At 41.1% G+C, this 22,989-nt stretch overlaps 3 protein-coding genes across 7 annotated transcripts in view; 2 read left to right on the top strand and 1 right to left on the bottom strand.

Annotated features, from left to right (window-relative positions):
• The window catches only part of agap3 (ArfGAP with GTPase domain, ankyrin repeat and PH domain 3), a 100,979-nt gene extending 86,418 nt beyond the window's left edge, over window positions 1-14,561 (top strand). For all 5 annotated transcript variants that reach the window (XM_077614943.1, XM_077614942.1, XM_077614945.1 and 2 more), the window contains 5 exons: window positions 1,142-1,296; window positions 1,579-1,669; window positions 1,829-2,051; window positions 10,733-10,988; window positions 12,178-14,561. In XM_077614943.1, the coding sequence (XP_077471069.1) occupies window positions 1,142-1,296; window positions 1,579-1,669; window positions 1,829-2,051; window positions 10,733-10,988; window positions 12,178-12,402 (950 nt within the window). In that variant the 3' untranslated portion in view covers window positions 12,403-14,561. The remainder of the gene's footprint in view (window positions 1-1,141; window positions 1,297-1,578; window positions 1,670-1,828; window positions 2,052-10,732; window positions 10,989-12,177) is intronic.
• An 884-nt stretch (window positions 14,562-15,445) lies between these two features.
• Window positions 15,446-22,989, top strand: part of asic1c (acid-sensing (proton-gated) ion channel 1c) — a 73,981-nt gene continuing 66,437 nt past the window's right edge. Inside the window, exons 1-3 of the mRNA XM_077614316.1 lie at window positions 15,446-15,701; window positions 21,158-21,412; window positions 21,560-21,704. The gene's annotated coding sequence lies outside the window, so the exon portion shown is untranslated. The remainder of the gene's footprint in view (window positions 15,702-21,157; window positions 21,413-21,559; window positions 21,705-22,989) is intronic.
• On the bottom strand, window positions 20,759-22,787 carry gbx1 (gastrulation brain homeobox 1). The gene is made up of 2 exons (XM_077614323.1): window positions 22,225-22,787; window positions 20,759-21,693 (listed from the first exon to the last, which is right to left on the bottom strand). Exons 1-2 carry the CDS (start codon window positions 22,673-22,675, stop codon window positions 21,176-21,178), a joined length of 969 nt encoding a protein of 322 aa, XP_077470449.1. The 5' UTR covers window positions 22,676-22,787; the 3' UTR covers window positions 20,759-21,175.

Genomic DNA, 22,989 nt, shown 5'->3' with positions numbered 1-22,989 from the left:
CTGGGCAGCCAACAGAATAATTAGCTTTATACGTTTTTTCCCCCTTTAATAGATAGAAAAACAAGGAAAACGACATTTGAGTCCAGGAATGGCAATTTATAGTGGAACCTCTGAATTTTCAGTCATTCATTGTTTTTTCACCTCAAATATGCCGGAGCCTAACTATGAATTGTTTGGCAGCTAATCGCAGGGCACAAGGAGACATCCATTCACGCAATAATACACAATTTGAAGCCTACCATGCATATTTTTTGGCATATGAGAGGACACTCCACACAGGAAGCCCTGATTCAGCTAAGAATTTTTATTTTGATGGGTGCTACGACTGAATTTCCATAAACTACATGAATCAATGTTACATAAACCATACTTTCTATGTACTATGAGCCAACCCCACTCCATCCTACCTGCCAGTGCTGTTTGGTGTCAACCCACCATTAAGGTCTCTCCTCTCGTAAGGTAAATAAAGAGGCTCAGGCACGCTCAGATCAATTCTAGAGACCTGTAGTCGATTGTGCAAACGGAATCAGATAATTGAAGTCGGTGTGGAGCTAATTGGATTATTGCTTCTGCCACAGTGCCGCATTACGAGCATCCGTCACCCATCTGTCATTTAACAGCCTTGTCACGGCAGCCAGCACCCGCCATTGATTACAAACCGCGGCGATTGCTGTCAATTAGCGAGTCGTACAGAGTTAATTTCATGTGAATGGATTGCGCTATGTATCTCAACATGTTTTGATTTACATTATCTAACGTGGTGGGATTTCTGAAATCGACCAGTAATTACTTGCGTCGTAGTATGTATTGATAGAGTGAATGACACCATTCCAATCAGAATTGTCTTGCCTACACCTTGTGGCTCGTTTCCTCCAAGCCTCTGCTCGCTTTATGTAAATGAAGCCACTCTTTGCATACACATAATTAGGTGATTACAAATCATTTGGCGACGAGCTGAAACTTTTGTCGCATTTGCAGCCACACGAGGCAAATATGGAGTACTTTGTTAAGGAACTGCAGCATGTGTTGCAACACATGCCGTGACTCCTTGATTTAGGGAATTATTACTTAAAATTAATTGAAATTCTATATATTCACTATAATTCACTTGAATAATGTCTTTTATTTCTTTACGAATCAGAACAAGAGGACTCCTTTGAGTTCATCATCGTGTCACTGACCGGTCAAACGTGGAACTTTGAGGCGTCCACGTATGAGGAGCGTGAGCTCTGGGTGACGGCCATCGAGAGTCAAATCTTTGCCAGCCTGCAGTCGTGCGAGAGCATCAAGAATAAGGTACTGGCGCTCCATTTTCCTTCTCCCTTTTTCGCTCATTCTCTTCCTCACACTGTCAGACACGGGGGGGCTATCAGACAGGTGCAAAGCAGTCTTGTCTTATTACAAGCGACAAGCATTACAGACAGAAGCTCGCTCATGTCAGCACACCCCGATTTTATATTTTGTCTGAGTCTTCTTTTTGCATTTTACTCTTTCTCTGTCCAGTTGTGCTTCATTTAGAAATGTTGTTCTGATTAGTTCACCACGACTCCCTTCTTCTCTTTCCCTCTTCCACCGCAGTCTCGATTAGGCAGCCAGAGCGACGCCATGGCCATCCAATCCATCCGCAATGTAAGGGGCAACAGCTTCTGTGTGGACTGTGATGCAGCAAGTGAGTCATTTGTTTAATACCAAAGCTCATCTGCCCATTCACCACAATTGACCATTTCAATGGCACTTATTTTGTTCAGGCTCAAGTATGGCAAAGACATATGCAGTTTGATACAGCTATATTTTGTTGTTAAAAATGTCAACATCACACCCCATGTAGATCCTGACTGGGCCAGTCTGAACTTGGGGGCGCTGATGTGCATCGAGTGCTCAGGCATCCACAGAAACCTGGGCACCCACCTGTCCCGTGTGCGCTCCTTGGACCTGGATGACTGGCCCGTGGAGCTCAGCATGGTGATGACGGCCATCGGCAATTCCATGGCCAACAGCATCTGGGAGGGCTCCCTGGAGGGCTACACCAAGCCGGCCAGTGACAGCAACAGGTAAGAAGTCACAAAATTCAAAGTTATGTTTGTGGTTTGTGGCACAACACTTAGAGTTTTGTTTTAAATAAACCGATGCTTTTGGTTTTATAATTAACAGTATGTAAGCATGCTTCGATTTCGATCAGTTTTTTCATGACTTTTTCGTGACAAGTTTGAGGTTTGGTCAGACACTGTAATATGTTATCGTTATTTTCAAGTTTTTTTTAGGGGGTAGGGTAAACATATGATATTTTTGTAAGTTAAAACTTGTGAAATTTGGGCTATGCAGTTCGTCACAACTAGACGTCCAATCAATTTGAAAGGGGAGGGCCGCAAATTAATATTTCTTTTTATCACAGTCATTCATCGCCCTTTCAGTTAAAATGAATGAGACATTGAGTTAATTATAGTGGTATTATCGCCTCATTTTCTCTTTATTTTCTGTTCAAACATAATTCACCCCGAGTGTGACATCATTTAACACCGCACTACTAAGTGTTGTAATGCCCCCACCTCCCAAAAAAGTGCCGGCCCACCAGGTAACATCCTCTTTGCTCCTCTGTGAGGATTGTTTATCTCGTGGTGACAGGTAAGCCCTGGCATCCCGGGCTGACTAATGGCCCGCTGTGTGGCTGTGCAGGTAATTAAGCACACCATTATGGTTAAAGCCTAACCCCGAGAGCCGGACCCTCAGGCCCCGAAGACCTCCTGTCACATATCCATCACGAGGGTCCGGGTCATCGCTCTGTCTGTCACAAATGCCGTTGTCTCGAACGTTCTCCCTGCTGGCGCTTTGGATTTAAAAGCAAAGGTGCATTTTGCTCGACCTGCGTTTAACTCATTGACTGCCATTGATGCTGGTAGACATCCAGTCCGTTTGAACTGGGAGTGATCATCAATGGCACCGAAACATAATGAGTCACTGGCTAGATATCCCTATTTTTGCTGGGTTTGGTGTGTTCAAAGGCGCAAAGACGCCAGGCCGCCTTTTCCCTGTCCCCATTTCTCTACTGAATGATGGCCTACAGTTATTTATTGAATGCTTTCTGCTCCAAATTGTTCGCGCCAGTCGTCCCGATGAAAGATTATTGATGTTGATTCCTCTCGCTACCGCTGTCACTCGTCCCGCATGTCGCCTGGGGAAGGCAGGTCCTTCATTGTCTTTAAAAAGAGAGAGGAGAAAAAAAAACGATCTTATCCCGGAGCAGCATCTCCATTATTTTCCACTGCCAGACAATAAATCTCATTTGCAGCATAAGTAATCTTCAGAACAGTTGTAAAATATCACATGGTTAGCGAGAAGCCCTCCTGTCTCGTCTCATGTTGCTTTATCGCGAATGATGAATTATCAGTAACATAATGGGATTTTTTTTCTCTTTTTCCACACCATAAATTCTCACCTGACTTCTTCTTCTCTTCGTCATTTTGACGATTTTTAATTGTGTCCCGCCGGTGATGTGCGGCAGCTTTGTGGCGCCCTGCTCCCGCTAAACATTAGTGACACCTCATCTAAACGACTCAGTAACTACTTCCAGTATCAAGCGCCTGTCTGATTGAATGTCTCCTGCAACACTAGTTTTACCCCCTTCTGCTTTCCTTCTATTTTATATCGTATATTGACAATTTAACGTAAATGCGTTCATCCACAAGATGACTTCAGCTTATGGAAAGAATGCCCATCAAAGCCAGATGACCTAAATTACTGGTGTTCATCCGACTGGTTTCCGGTGTTGTAATGGGATACTTGTTTGTTTCAATTAACCAATTAAATTTACTAAAGTACATCTGGACACTGCATACACAAGACATATCAGCCTATGGACAATTTGAGAAATGCTGAGGCTACAGAAGTTAATTGTGTGACCATTAAAAAATATTAAAAATCAAATGACGTAAACCCATTTATTTGGCAAGAATGATATTGGCCGGGTGATAAACTTAAGTGTTGCATGTCTCGGAAGGAAAAATAGGAATCAGTATATTATAAGTCACTTTTCTTTTCAAGAAAAAAAAAAAAAATATTTCAACATGTTTTGGTTTAATGTCTGCATCAATTAGAATAAATAATTGTTGTTATTTTTCAATTATTTAAACGTAACATTGATTGAAATATTCTTAACAATTTCTTTAAACAAATGAATTCAAATTAATGATTAAACCAGTCTAATAATATTTAAAGTTTTTTTTTTAATTTATATTTACTTTCAATCAATAAATACATTAGTTAAACAATTTTGTTCATACTGTGTTGCATCTGTGAGGTAGAGTATAACTGAAAAAAGTAATGATTTTAGTCATTATAAAAGTAGCTTTTTTCAGCAGAAAAATCTATTTATTAAAATAAGTTATATTTAAAATTAGTTTGTATATTTTAATCATGTTGACTTATTAGTTGGACTAATGTAATAAAAAATACAATAATGCAGACTTAACTATTCTCTTAATAGTTACCAATGAAGGTATTTATTCACATTGTGTTAATATTACTATTATTATTAATAAAAATAAGTGTACCCTTCCCCAAATTATTTGTAGTAATCATTCATTGCCAGTCACACCACTTTAAATGGATTGAGTGGCTATCTTTCTCAATGGCAGCCAGTGAGTTAAATGAAGTGTCAGGAGTCCTAGACCGTCTCCTGATGGATCACCATAAATGATTCTTTGAATACAAAAATAATATGTGGTTGTCCGGTGTAGTGATTGCATTCAGCAAATATTGGAAGGGAGTTGTTCTTTTCATTAGCACCCGATAGTCATTGTGTTTTGCACATCGCCTCTAATTGCTTGGCGAGTTTGCGATAGAAAACAGCACACACACAGAGACAGGGAGAGAGACAGCAGTTCACATTTGTGGGGAAGATATCCCGGAGCGCGGGCCAACACGGACGGCTATCCCTCACCGACGCAGGGCCCCTCGCCGTCACCCTCTGTGGGCCGCGCGCCGCCCTCGGCCATGGCCAGGTAATAGCTCTGATGAGAACCCTCCACTTTGTTTCAGAAATAATTTGCCAGTCCTGCCGCCTGCAGGGCCCATGCAGTAATAAAAATGAATCACATCGCTAACCTCTCCAAACTATGTCTCCCCCTCCGCAACAGCGATTTAACCCTTCCTCCACTGGCACAGCTTGTGCACATTAGTCTCTGAACAGAATATCTCACAGGTTACAAGTACTGGAACTCCCAGAAGAGCTTTCAAATGGCTGCGAGCTCTCATGGAGAATGAGTAATTAATTAAGACAATTGAATGAGTGTCTTCTCTCTCAATCTCAATCAGAGCTGTAGGTCAGTAATTAGGCCTGTCACTAATTTCGTATATGCCACTGGTTGGAATGCCACAATAACCTTAAGTTTTACCTTAAATATGTTTTCCAAAATGTGTAGAAGTGTTGTTCGTTTCAAAATCTTGGCAACAGTAACTAAGGGGGTGCTGCGGGTTTCCGCAAAAAGTGGATGTGGACAAGACAGGGCCATGTGCCTCCGTCCCCTCTCAGCTTTGTACCCGAGTCACGGGTTGAACGGGGTTAACAGCGTGAGCACTTAAGGATGTTAAGCTGTGGCGACACAAAAACACAGACACTTCATCATCGCGTAGTCTGACAGGCTCATTATTGTCACATTGTCCATTTTTTTCGTCTTAATGGCACAACAACTATTTGAATTTTGATAGAGAAGCAGAAAGAGCGCCAAATGGTGCGCCCCTAAACGTCATTTACAAGAAAACCATCTTGTAAAACATGGACCTTCTTTGTGTTTTGGAATTTTGTCTACGTGGATATAGTGGACTAAGCAGAAAAGTGGCGACATTCGCAGCTTTAAACGGCATTTACAAGAAGACAGGCTTGTAAAACACGCTTTGTTGTTCACACTTTCAAAACATTTCCTTTAAAAAAAAAAAGAAAAGGAAAAAGAACTCCAAGCAATCCTCATCGAAGCATATTACATCTCCAAAACCCACTATTGGACCCCTCCCTAATTTGCCTATGGTATTGTTTAGGCCCGTGGCTGACTTTAAGAAGTCAATGTTACCATAGTGGTTGGTGCCCCAACAGGAAAGATGCGCCCACTTCTCAAACGGTTAAAAAGGAACTGAACTGAAACAAACTGTATCTCTTCATGAAAAAGGGGGAGGCATACATAAGGCCTTATTTAGCTTTTTTGGCTGCTGTGTTTACTGAATTGTTGGCCCTTAGCAACCTTTGATAGTTTGGGGCCCAGCTTTCATTGCCTTTCTTTTCTTCCCGTCGCTTCCCTCTCGGCCCCCGAGTCTCTCTCTCTTGTCCTTCTCTACCATCCCGTTTCTTCCCTCCCCTCGGCTGCACTGCATGGGAATGGAGCCCTGACGAGGTACCCGACTGTGAGCTCTGTTCAGGCTGCTGGATCCTCCTCAACAGTGGATGGTTTCTCCTCCCCAGTGCATCTATTCGAAGCGCTCGCAGTCAATCTGGTAGTGTGGGCTTGAGGAGGAGGAGCCAAAGGCCAGCTTTGATTGTTGTTGGGAGGATGGACGTCCTCCTCTTCCGATGGCCCAATGCGGCGACTCCGTTTCCCTTCCTTTAAATCCTCAATTGTCTTTTCAAGCTTGACTAATTGTCCTGGTTTGTCGCTCTTTATTTGAATCCGGTCATGTGTTCTTGACTCCGTGGGCCCGCGCTGAGGAGAATCATTCTGCCATTTGCCACTTAATTAAGTCAGGGTCAGGAGCCATAGCTGAACAGAGATGGCTAATAAAATTATAAAAGAAGCCGTTCTACTTTAAGGCAGCCTTTATCTAAGCGGGTTAAACGAAAGGGGAGACCATCTCTTCACAGAAATCCAATTTCCACTCCAAGTATTAATGTTCTGATGTTTATCCAAGGACATTTGTGAAGCTAAACTGCAATTACTAGGAAAGCTGATGTAAAAAGAGCTTGTTCTTAAGTTGGATGCAACACAGGCATTTTTACTGGGAACTCGGCACTCCCTTCTGTCCCCTGAGCAACAGCCAAATAGGGAACAAGTATGCGTTCAAGCCCAGAAAAATTAGCGTATAAAAGTGACCGCTAAGTCCAATTTCCTAGATCTCCCTTCCTCAAAGCCCCTCCCATTCCTTTCTTTAAACCCAACCCTGTGCCGTCCTGTCACTTTGACATGCTAAATATGCTTATTTTATTTTTTAGTCTCCTGCAGTGAGGAAGTGTCCTTTTCAAAGTGCTCAACTTCCCCTCCCGACTGTCTGAACCCAACCACTGTTTAAATTGTTCTCGTATTTCAAACAAAAGACAGAAACGGGGATTACCACTTCCTTTCACATTCTACCTTTCAAGTATTTTTTTCCTAAAGAAATAGATTTTTTTTCGTATTCACTCACAAAGGGTTATGACTTAAAAAAAAAAGATTTATAAAATGCCACAACTTGCCCAAGTCAACTTCTTGACCATTTCAGCTCATTGAAATTCACCGTTCTTCTGCCTTTCCTGTTATAATAAGCCTGTAGCCAGAAAAATGTATATATATAATATTTATTTACAACTCTTCCAAGAACTGGAGGATAAGCAGAAAAGAAAATGACTGAATGAATATTTAAAATGCTATCTTTTTCACGGAAAAGCTGTTCTTGAAACCTCATGCCACACTTTTCACATGTTTTTTCTTCTTTAAATGACTTTTTTTTCTTGTTATTCCTCAGCAGCGAGCTCTTCCTTTCCTTTTGCACTTCCCTTTGGTTTATTTTGTAACAAAAGTGACCGTGGGGCTGCTTTATGTGAGATCTTGACGTCCTTCTAATGGGTCTCACCAGCCTTTTTGTTTCACATCTAAGTGTTAACTTTCTGCCTCATTTAGCTTCTGCCCATTCACTGGGCTCAACACATTCGGACTCTCATTCAAACTTTGTAGCCCGCTGATTTACATATTGCGCCCCATCCAAAGGGTTGTAAATCATACCGCGTTTTTTAACTTAATTTATCGGCATTAGAATGACATCCACTCTCACCGGAAATAAGAGGGGTGGGCAGCCCGGCCCCTTCCTGCTCTAAGGCCAATTGATTTGCTAAAAAGCTTGTCCTCCTCACATAGTAACTGACGAGGGATTGATGGTCTAACACCATAAAACTCTGCAATTGCCTACCATTAGGGCACCATTGTTGCACGCACAATACCTCCACATCTAAGAAAGGGGCTCCTTATGCTTTAGTGAAGACAATGGAATTCTCCCATGCATTTTACCCTCAGTCATGAAAAAATTAAACCATATGCTCATCCACGCTGTTTTAAGAGGGTCACTTTATGAGGTGGCTTTGTTTTTTTTTGTAGTTCATCAATCTGTGCTTCCTCACTTTAGTTCACATCCAGGTGTTTTGACACAGCACCCTCAGTAACAAGAGTCAGAATCGTTACTAGACCACCTCTCTTTGGACAAGAGGGTGACTCACAAGAAGACAGAGAGAATGAGAAAATGCTGAAGCACTGTATAGCTCACTGTCCACTAAGTGGACAACATGTACGATATTTGGTTCATGTGAAACCACATTATTATTATATTACATTTATTCACATTTTCTACACCTGATTACTAATGAAGAGAACAAAGTAGAGATAAACTTTTCAGATGAAAGAAGAAAATTTAATCTGTCCTCTAGTATTTCAGTATTTCCTTGTGACAATACTGGAGCTCAAAAAAGAAATATTCTTTTGGACTGAACAGATCAGTCAAACTGGCCTAAATTGGTTAGTATCCTCGAGGTGTACTTAGGAAAAAGGTTGCCTCATAAAAACTAAGATCATCAGTGTCGATAATTATGTAATATTTGAAGCCACAATAGAGTCTTTAGTTTGTTTGAATCGTGTTTTTGTACAAACCATTTGTTGGATTTTGTCTTTTTGCCTTGCTCCTGCAAAGAAATCTGTGGTTGCATGAACACAAAGGTGATTTTGTTGCTTTCGAGGAATACAGTATTATGATTTGAAAGATTATTAGAATTGCACTCCAATGTCATAGATTGACCTTTCTTTAACTCGGCACTTAATAATAATAATAATCGGACATAGGCCCTGTTGTCATCATCAACAACAAAAGCCTACTTGTCATCACACCCAGAAACTGCGCTTGACGAAATTGGTAGCGCTTCAACGTTCAGTAATCCCTCGAATATCGCGGTTAATGTAGATCAGACATGGCCGCAATGATCAACATTTTTTTTTTAATTGCAGAAAAAAATCACGAGGTAGTGATAATCGAGGGATTACTGTATTCACCTTACAAGAGTCCTCAACCTGACTGACTTTGTGCCAGACACAGAGTGCATAAGTATCATACATAAAACGAGAGAATTGTGAGGTAGAGTTGTTAACTCTAAGTCCACCTTGCGGCAATGATATAAACGTATTGTTAAAAGAAGACCTCTTTGGACACGTCAATCAGAAGGCAGAATTATTACCTCTGTGTAAAGGAAGATAGCACGAGCTTGTGTTCCATTAGTGCGTGAGCTAAATGTCCCGAGTGTGAGAGGCGACGGGAGTCATCGAATGTCAACTCCCAGGTGGATCTTGTCACTCCAAAGCTTTAACTTCTGTCACTCATCCGTACATTCAAACAACAACACAGCCTTATCAGGCGCTGGACCCGACCAGGTCACGAGGCGAGTGGCACGCTGGGCATGCTCAGTCATTCACGTATTGATATTGATTTTTTTGTCTGCGCTAGGTTTGTATTGGCGGCTAGAGAATGAGCGCGGGGGCAGTCAAGATGGAAAGCAATAGATGGCGATAGAGGATAGAACCTTCTCCGGCGGTCTATTCTCTCGCTTCAGGGTGGACTTGAAGGAGGACCCCCCCTCTCTCGTTCCCCCACTCTGCCGTCTCCCGACGGCTATTCAGCCTAAATCGATCATAGTGGAGTGCCGGGTCTCCCCCGGGTGGCGCCGAGACACGCCGCTTCTTTTGTGGGAATGCGTCCACGGGTTCAGACTGACAGCACTGATGGGCAAAAAAAGAAAAAGCCGGTATTGTCACGCCAGCCTCAGCGATGAAGACGTGTAACCTTTAAAAAACGGCCGCTGCTTCCTACTGTCCAGCATTATCCACGGAAAGTGGAAGCAAGCCATTTGGCGGTTTTAATTTTTACCAAATTCGGGTTTTCCTCTATGGCTGGACTTACACTTTAATTTTGGAGATCTTTTGTCAGAAGGGTTCCCAATATATGTGAATATCTACAAATCATGTTGATCGAAAATTACTTTTTCACACGGGGCAAGGCAGATTGAGGTTTTGCGATTATTTTGTTTTTGTTACCTATATTAAATATATTGACTTTTTTTAAGGATCTTAAAAATTCAAATGCTGAACTATGGAAAAAGACACAAAATACTAAATAAGGATACGGTTTCACATCACTGCAGCACTTGAGCTGTCTATTGGCATATAAATATATTCATACTATATTAGCATATTGGCCAACCTGTAACGTTGCCAGTGAGTGCTAGTTGGCTAAAATAAACAATCTGAACATTTACATCTAGTAAACTATTCTCTTCATAGTGTGCCAAAGCACTGCTACTTGTGGTATTTGATTAACAGTGTGTATTTGAGGACAATATTCATTTTTTTTGTCATTTTGTTCTTTTTTTGTCACCCTTGTCACATTTTTTCTAAATAGAAAGGGGAGACGGAAAACTTTGTTTAGACAGAAATAACATCCATATCATCTTGTCCCGAACCAGGGAGGAGAAGGAGCGCTGGATTCGAGCCAAATACGAGCAGAAGCTATTCCTAGTGGGACCGCCTCAGTCGGACATGCCCCTGGGCCAGCAGCTGTTACGGGCGGTTGTGGAGGACGACCTGAGCCTGGCCGTGGTCTTGCTGGCACACGGAACCAAGGAGGAGGTCAACGAGACCTACGGTGATGGTGACGGACGTACGGCGCTGCATCTTTCCTGCGCCATGGCCAACGTGGTCATAACACAGCTGCTCATATGGGTGAGTGACGTAAAAAAAGCAGGAGTGACTAGTGTGTGTCCAAATCCGATAGTCAATATCCATGTCACGCCCGATACGACTATTTTTGGAGTATTGGATTTGGTCACAAGATCGGATCCGATCCAGTAGGCGCTATTGTTTTCAGTATTATCGTGAAAATATGTCCGCTGAGTGAGACTGCTGCTTTTTAGAAACCAATGATAATAACAGAGCATTATGCACTAATTTCATAAACAAAGTATTACTTGACTTTAGTACAAGCAAAGTGATTTATCCTTTACTAATTACATTATGGGAGTCAGCTGGCATAGGCTCCGGCACCCCTGTGACCTTTGTGAGCATAAGCGGTTCGGAAAATGAACGGTTACATTATATTTTGCATTATTTATTTTTATTTTTCATCCGTTTGGCATCGGATCAATATTGGCAAAACATATCTTGAGAAAAATCGGATTTGATCGGAAGTCGAAAACTCAGTATTGGGACATTCCTAGTGGTGACACAATGTCTAGCACCAGGCGTGCACTACTAATTGGCTTGTGGTAACGGATTCCACATGAAATGAAAGGAAATCGGATGCAGATCATTAATCTTTTAATTCGATCATCTTCCTCGAATTGGACAGAGTTGGATTTTGAGAAAATACCAATAAAAGCCAAGAAGGGCAATTATAAACCACATTTTTCTATAGCTGACCTTTGCTTACGTATTGGAAAGTCTCATCTTTTTTTTAAAGGCATTAACTACTCATACAGAATAAAATGAATGGACTAAATATCGACTGAGTGTCAAATCATAGAAATGCACATTGAAAACCCAATAAGAAAACAATTAGAGAAATGTTTTCAGAAATGTAAAAGCTTTTAAAGATTAATAATAACCAATAGTAACAAATATTTTTAAAATAAAGTATGTTCCCACTACTTTGAAAGTAACTTTTTTTACTCCAAACAGGAAAATACAATACATTATATAAATGAAGGGAATAACTTTCCACTACAAACAAATTTCCACTAGTGAAGATGTGTCTTCAATAATCTCCTTAATGTCACTGTTAATGTTAACATCATTATTTTATGACATGACTACTCAGCAATAATCAGCAGGCGCTATTGAAACCGAATTAGGAGGCTCAGATTTTCCTGGAAAACTGCCCTAAATGTGCGTTTGTTGGAATTCCCTGTGACAGTACGGGGTGGATGTGAAGAGTCGCGACGCTCGCGGCCAAACGCCGCTTTCATACGCCCGGCGAGCTGGCAGCCAGGAGTGTGCCGATATTTTGCTCCAGCACGGCTGCCCCAATGACGCCGCCGCCCTCACATCGGCGCCGGCCAACATCAGCAACCGCAACGCCAACCCCAACATCAACAACAACGCCCAGTGTGAGCTCAACCGCAGCATCAGCATTATGTAGAGGGCTCCCGGTCCCTCTTCCGACGCATCCCGTCTCACAAAACGCTGTGACAGAGGTCCGTCACTACGTGTAAAGTTGGATTTTGGTATTATTATTTTTAGTCTGCAATGATCATGATAAGCTTTAAATGTTTTTTCTCCCTCTTTTTTTCTGCCAATGAGTTCCATTCACTACCAAAAACTGAAGAATGAAAGCTTGTTTCATTCAACAAATGTTAGGGTCACCAAAACCACCCAAATTGGAGCTCGTACATTTGAATGCAATATTTTACAGTTTTTCAGATGTTTAATCTCGCCACGTTTACATTTTTCATCAATAAATAATTTAGGAATTTCACTTTCCATTATCTACCTCTTTTTTTTATTGAAATTGAAATTTCAAAATTGTTTGAGGAATGAACAAAGTTTTGAACAATAATGAAATTTAGTTTTTTCTTTTGAGGTGAGGTGAAAATAAATAAATTGAAAGACAGAAAATTAAAAATAGAAAAATACATTTAGGCGGCCCGGCAGAGCGAGTGGTTAGCGCGTCGGCCCGGAGACAGCTGGGATTGCTCCAGCACCCCCGTGACCCTAATGAGGATAAAGCGGTTCAGAAAATGAGATGAGATGAGAGAAATTTAGGTAATTTTTTTTATTATTACAATGATGTGGTTCATATATGTTTTGAGCATGCCAACATTTCACCAAAAATAGATTTTAATTCAAATATTCTCTGTTATTAGTTTATCTGCATTTTTTTCTTGAGAATTTTATCACTCATGTTATCTCACCTGTCCAAGGCACTTGAACAATTTTCTGGATTTTTAATATGCACAAATGAACTTAAATGAATTCTGAAAGGAAGCTAATAGAGACAAATTGGAATCAAATGCGCCCAAGGGGTGAAAGGTCTATCACACCTATGAGAAAGTTCCACTCACATCCGTTGGAACAACAGAAAAGCAGAACAAATTGTTCCACGGAACGGGTTAAGGAAATTATCTTTAATCCGCTATACACAGGTGCGGAAGACGCAATTTGTAGTCAAAGAAAGCATACATTTGGAGATGGTGAATCCCTGATAAGGACGCTGATTGCCACGCTGTTGTGCCATTGTAGACCCTCTTAAATCACAATTCAATTGCATTGATTTAAACGGACATAATTGCGTTTTCTTTGTCAAAATATGATCACCAGTCATGTTGACAGGAGATTGAGAATAGTCTGGTTTTGTATTTGACATGACAGACAGGAGGTTTGTTTACTAAGTATAAAAGAACATTTTAGGCTGATTTCTTTTTTTTAATTATTATTTATTTTTTAATTAGCTGCCATGATGTCACTTAATGTCCATTTTGACTGCAGTGGTGGCAGTGATCATTTACTCCCAGTCAAAATCGATGAGATCTTATTAGTTGTAGCGAATAATCCAAATGGAACAGAGATAAGTGCTTTTTTATTTTGTAAAAAAATGCTTTCCTTTTAAAATCCAAAAGCTTTTGGAAGTAGGTGGTCATGAGTGATCAACCTCAATGACAAAAAGAGAAACCTGCTATGTCGTACCTAATTTAACCGAATGATTCATGTACATTGTATGTATATAAGACTAAAAGCCGGCGCGACAACTGTACTTGTGTGCCCGTCTTCATCCAGCAGTCCTTCTTTCTCCCAGTGTTCGCGTTTCCCAAACGATCAAGCTGACCAGCCACTGATTGCATTTTAGATGTACTGTAACCATGTACTGTAATACCGGCCTTACTGGCTTGATGGAGCCGCCTTCACTCGTTCGAAATAGCGTAGAAGCCAACGTAAAAGTAGAGCAGCCCTTAGCGCAACATGAAGTTTTGTACATATTAGATGTAATCTTAGAGAAACAATGACCGTAACTGCTTTTGGCTCAAAAAGCCTCTTGAACCACAAGCCATATTTTTGATATGTTGCTTTTTTTCGTTGTCTGGCCATTGTTATTTTTTAATGACGGTACTCGCGTTTGGTCACAACATTACCGTCTTTGGTACTTGTGTATAAATGATGTACATTTGACATATTTATAATGCAGTATGTAAATATTTTTATTTGGGTTTTATCATGTTAATTTTTACGTTCAGTGAAGAAGCTTAAGAGTTAACTTGTTTGTGTGCTTGGCTGACTGTTGATCCATCAATAAACAAACATTCAATAAAACCATGTAGCCATCCCTTTCATGGGGGGGATAACCCCCCAATATCATATCATAATGATATAAAGTAGATCGCTTTTATGCCTTATTGATTTTATCTTTGCATACCTGTCAATCTCTGCCGATAACAGCCCTTATAAATGATTATGATTCCCCTTACAAACCCCCCAAAAACCTTACAAACACCGTACGAGTCGTACGGTGTTTGTAAGGTTTTTTTGGGGGTATGTAAGGGGAATCATAATCATTTATAAGGGCAGTTATCGGCAGAGGTTGACAGGTATGTCTTTAACCTGCACAAGAGACTACAGATGTAAATTATAGTCTTTGGCTATAATCCTGCATATTTACTTAGTATATATGTTCAATAATAAGTGCTGTCCTTTTATTAAATAAATCAAATTTAAGCTCAAGAATGGGAACATGGTAGATTTTCACAATAGCAGTCAAAAATGGTGGCATTGCTCTGTTCATGGAGCCTGTTTGTTTGTTTATTTACTTGAGATGATAAATTTAGTTTATGATTTGGTGTATCTCAGCCCCACCAACATTGGACTTTAAATTACATGCAGCTGTGCACCAGTCTGTACTTTCTAGGTTTATTTTTTATTACTTATTTTCCTTTACCAGTCCCGCAGAGGCTACGCCATGGGTGGGCAAACTATTCTAGAAAAGGCCGCAGTGGGTGTGGGTTTTCATTCCAACCCATAAAGTGGACACCTTTTCACCAATCTGGTGTCCTACAAGTGCAATCAGTTGATTGCAGTCAGGTGCTTCTTGTTTTCTGCAGAAATCTCATTGGTCAAAGTGTCTGTGCTGGATCGGTAGGAACAAAAACCTGCACCCACAACGGCCCCTCGAGGACCGGTTTGTCCACCCTTGGTCTACGCCAGGGGTGGCCAAGTCCGGTCCTCGAGGATCCCTATCTGTTTTTCCATGTCTCCTTCCACCAACACACCTGAATCAAATCATCGTTGATTGGTATCGAGCTTCTGGACAGCTTGTTGATGAATTGATCACATTTAATTCAGGCGTGGTAGAAGAGGGAGACTAGATAGGGGCTCTCGAGGACCGGATTTGGCCAGCCCTGGTCTACGCTGTGGACGTTATTAGCTCAAGTGGACCGTGAGCATCCTGAGGTAAGCGAGCAACATATTAACTTCCTGCTTTATTTGGGCCTCCAGCAGTGTTTAAAGGGGATTAAGATAAAGAGGCCGGCTTAGTGTCAGGCAGCACAACACCATGAGCAAAGTGAAAGGTCGCCGCGTGTCGAGGCCTCGCTAATCCGCTTCTTATTTGCCGCTAATCTCGTCTCGCCGTATCTTCATCCTCTCTCGCGCAGGCCGCCATTGTTAGGTGCTTCCTCCCTCGGCGCTGTCGTGACACGTGGCCTAAAAGAGCACAGTCGCGCTCCGGAGAGCCTCGGAAGTCAATTTAAGGACTGCGATTTTGCTTTATTTTAAATATGAGGTTTATATTGTTGTCATTTTTAGTTTTTCATGTCTAAGGTCATCTGGGCCAGATGTACTTGGGATTTGTTGGGCAATGTAAAACTAATCAAAATTCAATTCAATTAAAAATGATTTAAAAAATAAAATAGAATAAATGTATAAACTCTGGTCTTGAACACTCCTACATAAGTGCGTGCGAATACATACAATGTGAGATTTGGATAACCCCCAAATTTTTAATGTATTTTTATATTATTTCATTTTTATTGAAATTCAAAAAAACACATTTTGCAAGCAGTATGAATAAAAAATATCATGGAAATCATGAGGGTAAGAAAAAAATGCATTTTAAAGAAAAGTCAAATGTGCATTCCCTAAATTGTTTACATAAACATACTCGGTCTGACGTGAGGAAGTTTCACTTTTTATTTTTTGGACCATTGCATTAGATATTTTTCAAACCCCCTTATTTGTTTGACAAGCACTGATTACGCACCAACCAGACATTTCCAATAGGTTAAAAAAATCACCGTTTTACCTGTAAAAACTTTTCACACGTGTGCAATTTTGAAATGATTACTAAGCGCTATTAAGTGTCTGTTGCAAGGAGCTTTGTTTGGGTTTTCAGCAGTTTGATGAAGGACGCTAAGCATTGAGGAGGACCCTCTGCCGCCCACCTCCTCCCAGATAAACGACCTCCACCATCAGGGGCGTCACTAAACTGTATTTGCAAAACATTCCAGCCCGGTTTCCCCCCCATTTGCTCCTCTCCTCAACGCGCCGGCTCGGAATGTCAATGTTGGCGCCGAGCGGAGGTGGCTCTAATGAGCTGTCTTCATTTGCATATGCTACATTACATAGACATTTGTTTCCTGTTACATCCTTTTAACCTCTTTAACTAGTAATGATGTTCTCCCTGCGAGGCCTCAACATCCATTCATCAATTTCTGCTCCGTCTTGTCTGCTCACGACGTCCCCTTCACGAGCGTCAAGGCATTACCTGATCCACACGTTGCCAACCCTCCTCCTTTTGGAGCTTGGTCGTCCAAAAAAAGTCGCGTTCCCTTTTTCCCGGCGTTTCTCTGTTAATTTGCCCGAGAATGCATTAGCTGTAATGAAGGGCGAGGGCCGAGGGAATCCTCCAGGGTTCCATTAATCATCACCCCCCCCACCACCTCAGACAGGCAACCTTGATTACAAGTGGCAAGAAATTCATTAGAGCCGAGTCTCTGACAACTCTTATCTCCGCCGCTGGATCTGACTCATTAGGCAGCCAAATTAAAGCCATGATGGCCCTGATGAAACTCATCGCTTGTTTATCTTGTGCGATTTGATGCATCTGCCCATACATCACCGTACGGACGCCACGTGCACGCCCTCAACAGCATCCCGCCCAGCTGCAAACCGGGGAATTCTCGGCCTCAAAAGTCAAACTAAATCACCGTGTGTGATGTCCGTCCGTCCCAGCAAACGTGAGCTCAGTGAGCGAAAAAGAAAAGACTAAATTGATGGATAAATTAACATCACGTTGGCATTTTGTAAGTCTCGTGTTTTTAATGTATCAACTTTAATGTGTGGAAATATATTTGATTAAATTAATATAATTTATGATCATTTTATCTCATGTGAACTGGACTTATTCAACAACTATTTCATAGGAGAAAAAAAAGAAAGCTTACATTGCATTACATGCAGGAAAGTATAAAAAAATGAAATCAAATTAACATTAAAACACATTCATTTTCCATACTGCATTTCCTTACAAGGGTCACGGGGGGTGTTGCAGGCGGGGGACACCCTGAATTGGTTGCCAGCTAATCACAGGGCTATAAAATCAAACAATTTGAATTAGATTTCATTTTGATGGACCAATTTTAAGGCTCATTTAAATAAATTGCTCAATTTAATTAAGCCAATCACAGGACTCCTCGTAATGTTAATGCTCATTGGTCCAGGCCAGCGCGCAAAGCGTGCCCTTACTGGCCTGCGGGCCTTACATTGCCCACCAAAAGACTGCGCACAAATTTGCAAGTGGTGTCAACGGCATGCTAAAAAGATAACGAAACAGACATCAATTACGACAAAAACACACAACTCTTTCAGGACCACTAACGATGATAGATGTCTAATCATGTGGCTTTTTTGGGCTCCGTCTGTTGTCACCCGCAGAAATCCATCCATTTGAAACGGGAGGTCAGTTGCTGTCGGGCCTCCCATTTCAGAGGGATTAAACTTCTTTTATCGCCAATGGGTAAAAATCACTACAATGTAACGGCTCTCGTATTGTTGTCAATTACATCTCTTCAACTGATTCACTGCCATTAAGTGAGATATCCTAACCATTTTTTTTTACTGTGATCCGTTTATTCCCAGGCCTGAATGAATTGTCTAAAATGCCTTTCCTATTTCTGCATCCTCACCCTCTTGCTACTGTGACAACAAAATTTCCCGAATACGGGATGAATAAAGTTATCCAATCCAATCTATGGCCATTAATGACTGACTGATTACAAGTGAGTTCACCAAAACAAGTCAAATTGTTGTCAAACTGTCTAATGTTTTCATTCTATTTCATTTTATTTTATTTATGGAGTCGTCCTAGTTTGAAGTGGATAGTGGAGGGGAAATTCTAAAAGAATTAAACCTATCACAAAAAAATAAGATTAGAACAGAGGTGTTTAAACTTTTTATATCCATGATAGTAAAAAAATGGATTTTGTGTAAAGGAATTCTAGAATCTATTTAATGTTTCATCTGTGTGTAACAAAAACTGACATCTCATTAATGTGTTTTAAATCTAAATATTAGGAACTCATTTGAAACCCAAGTCGCAGGTAAAGTAGTAAAAACTGAGGACTATGACGTTAAATGTATTATTTTGTGCCATTGAGATTATTTCATATCGAAGAATTTTATTAGCCATGTCTTATGATGTGACATAATTACAATAGAAAATGTACAATCTTCATTCATGTTGCCTTTTCATTAAGTTAATCATCAGTAAGTGAGTGCTTTTACTTGACTTTACTATTTTTAATGAAAGAAATGAAGTCATTTTGCTTAGGATCCTGTATGACTTTATTGTTTTGGATTTAGCATAGTCTGGTAATCCAGCAGCGCATCTTGTCTTCCCCTGTAGGGGAGCAGGAAGGATTTCAGATGTCTCTATTTGTTACTGGAACAGCTGAGTGACATGCAGAGGTTCGCCAAAGACTTGAATCAAGGAGCGCGTGTCACAATAATGAATGTATGCATCCTTGACACGTAATAGCGGCGAACAAACTTGAGATCAGCACAGTGACAACAATAATGAGGTTATAGCGGCATGGCTCCGCGTCAGCCGAAATAGCCCAACACTCTGGCACACTGTTGTGGAATTGAGCATGCCTATTAATCAGCTCCTGAGTTGGAATGACCAGGCTTGCCTGCCCATCCCGGGTGTTACAGTTTTTAAATATGAGCTGGATGGAGATTGAACATCAAATGTATGGGTGCAGTTTGAAGCCAACATTCTGAGTAAACAGTACAGCTGGCATGAAAGATTAAGGGAATATATTTTGGAGAATTCTTCAACAGGTACTGCGGTAGTCATACGAGTCAGGCTAAAGCCTGTAATATGTTGAGGAAGAAAACCGGGAAATGATTGTGGCTTTTTCTGGAGAGGATTCAAGAAAGTTTGCATAGAACACCACAGGGCATCCATATCCCTTTCCTGCCACTGGATGTGGTCAGATACTTTAGATAAGCATGTTTTTCATTGTTGTTTCATATTTTATATCAGATTTTTGGTCATTGATATAGTGGAACTGTTTGTGAGGATCCTGAATATGTGAACCATCTGACTGTAATCACTTAAGTCTCGAGTCAGTGTGACCTGCTGTTCGATTAAAGATTAAAAAATAGAATACAAATGTTTCATTTGTTTAAAGGTTTTTGGGTTGTATTTCAAACAATTTAATTCAAATCAGAAAATAACAGGAGAGGTTCATTAACCTTAAGCTTTTGTTGCATTCTTATCAAATCGAAGTGTTAAAAAAGGGTTTGATGTTAATTCTTAAAATTTCAATATTTGTCTCTGACCTTTTGCTTTATGATTCATATTGATTGGAAAAAAACACCATTTGCATCAGGAAAGTTAAGAGATCTGATCGTAATGCGATTTTGAAAACTTAAAAAGCTCAGTAAACCTAAAATTCAAAGTAGGAAAAATATTGAAGTCATGTGTAACATTTGCCACATTTTTTTTTAAATATGGCCCTCGGTTTATAAAAAACAAAATGACCTCTTAAAGATTTTTTTAATTATTCAAACCACAACAACATATAAACATTTAAGATTGATATACTGTATTCATTTGTTTGAACTTGGCATGGCCTTATTTTCCCTTCACATTTGTGACGGGGGGAGAAGTTGATCTCAGTGTTAATGAGCCCATGATTGCTCCATCAGCCCACATGACCTCTTAAAAACAAATTACTCACTACATCTGTAATCAGTAAATCGACAAATTCATTATTCTAACTTGCATGTGACCAAGGCAAACAAACTAAATGTAAAATATGATATTTAAATAAGATATGTTTTCAAAAAAATGTGTTTTACCCCCCAAAAATGGCATGCAGAACTATATATGTGAATTTTTTATTCCTTTCCATTCTTTTAAATTATGAAATGAATCAGTTTTCTATTGTGCACCGGACTGAAAGATTCAAAGTGGAATCAAAGTTGATATATAAACTGATTTATTAGATCAATAGACTTTACACTTGTCCCTTGTTTTGGTCCTTCTCGTTTCCTGCTTTGTCCAATGAGCTTGTCCTAAAACAAACCCTTCTTACATGCAAGCAAATTGTACAAAACACCCCAAAAAATAAAAAATAAAATGAACTGACTCAACTAAATGAGAAAACCACATGCAACCAATTAACAGAAACTTTTGGCCTGACATATAAATACTAAAAAAAAAGCTTTACACATTCTTCTCATAGTGCCCATTTGTACTGTTTATATGTACATATTCACAAAGCAATAAATAAAAGTGACAGCATATGTCCAGTCCTCACTCCAGGTTGTGCTTCATGCTGGAAGGAGTTTTGAAATGTTTTTTTTTTGTTTTAATTTTCTTTCCATTTTTTTTCTTATAGGATCTGACGTCAGTGCGCTCACGGCCGAGTGCCTTGCTCAATCTGTTGATGCTGGCTCCTCACGGCGAACCTATTGACGTGCACTGGGATAGGCACCACAATTTTGGGGTTCCTCACGGGCTCCCCTGAGCGGTTGTTGACGTTCCCGGCCTTGATGCGTTTCCACTTGGCTCGGCGGTTCTGGAACCAGATCTTCACCTGGACTTCGCTGAGTTTGAGCGCATGCGCGATCTGCGAGCGCTCGGTGAGCGAAAGGTACTTTTTGCAGTGGAACTCCTTCTCCAGTTCGAGCAGCTGCTCGCTGGTGAACGCCGTTCGTCTCCGGCGGCTTTTGCCGGCTGAGGAGGCGCCCGGGGGCAACGCGTCGTGGGGTCCTAGTTTCAGTTTGCCCTTCTGTGACAGAGACCCGCACGTGTTGCCGTCTGAGAAGCTCTCGTTCTCGCTGTCCGCCGAGCTGTCGTCCCGGTCGCTGCAGGCGGTCTCTGCGGACTTCAGGTCGGCTTTTTCATCATCGGAACTGTACAGTTTGGTCTCCCCTGAACACGAGGTGAGAGAAAATATTATATTTGATAAGTATTAAGGGTAGGGGAGGGGGCCAATTTGAGCAAAATAAGCATTTTCCTTAGTGAATAGAAACCAATTTAAAGAGTAATGGTAAATATGTATTATAAAAAATCAGCAATAAAGAATTACATGATCATTTCTGATATTAATACTAAACAAGATATTTCCCGAATACAGGATGAACAAAATTATCTAATCTAAACAAAAAAGTTACTTTTATTGACACTATTGCCTTCAAAGAGATGCAAATTGATCACTTTTACGCTCAAGTCTATTAACCCTCACCTTCAATAATCAAAATTTGCACTCAAATGTACACAACCTGACAAAGTTGTGTAGTTATAACACAAATTACATTTATTTGAATGAAAGATTCACATTAAATAATGTCACTATGACACAACCCTGAACCACAATGAAGGAATGAATAGCTCCAACTGCCAATTTTAATACCGAGTCAACCATTTTTATCCACTAATTGAAACAAATACGCACGAACTAACCTGATATGGTGTGAAATGTTTCCGAGAAGTTGATCAACTCGGAGCTTTTCTCGCGGCCGTGCAGGTCGTCAGAGTGCGGGCTCTCCTGCCTCCTCGCGGCTTGCTCCGCCGCACTCAAACGCGGGCCCGGCAGCTCCTGAGGCGGATAAAAGCTGTCCGGAGGGTCCGAGAAGTTGGGCATGGTGGTGGTGAGAGCCACCATGGACGGCACGCCTTGGCTTAAACTGGCACAGAACGTGTTGGTGAGGCGCCCGGCGAAAGAGGCGAGCGGAGCGAGTGGAGGAATCCCGGAGGAGAGAGGCGAGTGGGACAAGGCCTGCGGGATGACCAAGGGTCGGTAGGGCATGAACATGGGGTAGCCCGTGTAGAGCAGGTGTCCCGGTCTGGGCTGGGGGGTCCCGATGAGGGAATCGATGGAAAAGGCGGTCCCTTGCCCTCCTGGTCTCTGCATCTTTGCAGGCAAACTCCCTCTTTCCCCCAGAAATCTCAAACTTTTCGTAAGTAGATCCTGAACCGCATCCCCGGAAATGGAGCTATTTTCTGCAGTCCGCTTGTGTTGCCCCCCTTTGCGTCCCTCTTATTTGTCACCAAAACATAGGCTGCCGAGGCTCTATACCTCTTTGGCAACTCCGCCCTCTGTGATGTGAGAGAGAGGGAGAGAGAGAGAGAGAGAGAGGAGGGGGAGGAAGGGGGGTTGAGAGAGAGAGACAGAGAGAGAGCTAGAGAGAGAGAAAGAAAGAAAGAAAAAGAGAGGGAGAGAGAGAG

This window comes from Stigmatopora argus, chromosome 12, assembly GCF_051989625.1.
Source record: "Stigmatopora argus isolate UIUO_Sarg chromosome 12, RoL_Sarg_1.0, whole genome shotgun sequence".
Lineage (NCBI taxonomy): Eukaryota > Metazoa > Chordata > Actinopteri > Syngnathiformes > Syngnathidae > Stigmatopora > Stigmatopora argus.
This window is presented reverse-complemented; position numbering and strand designations above follow the sequence as displayed.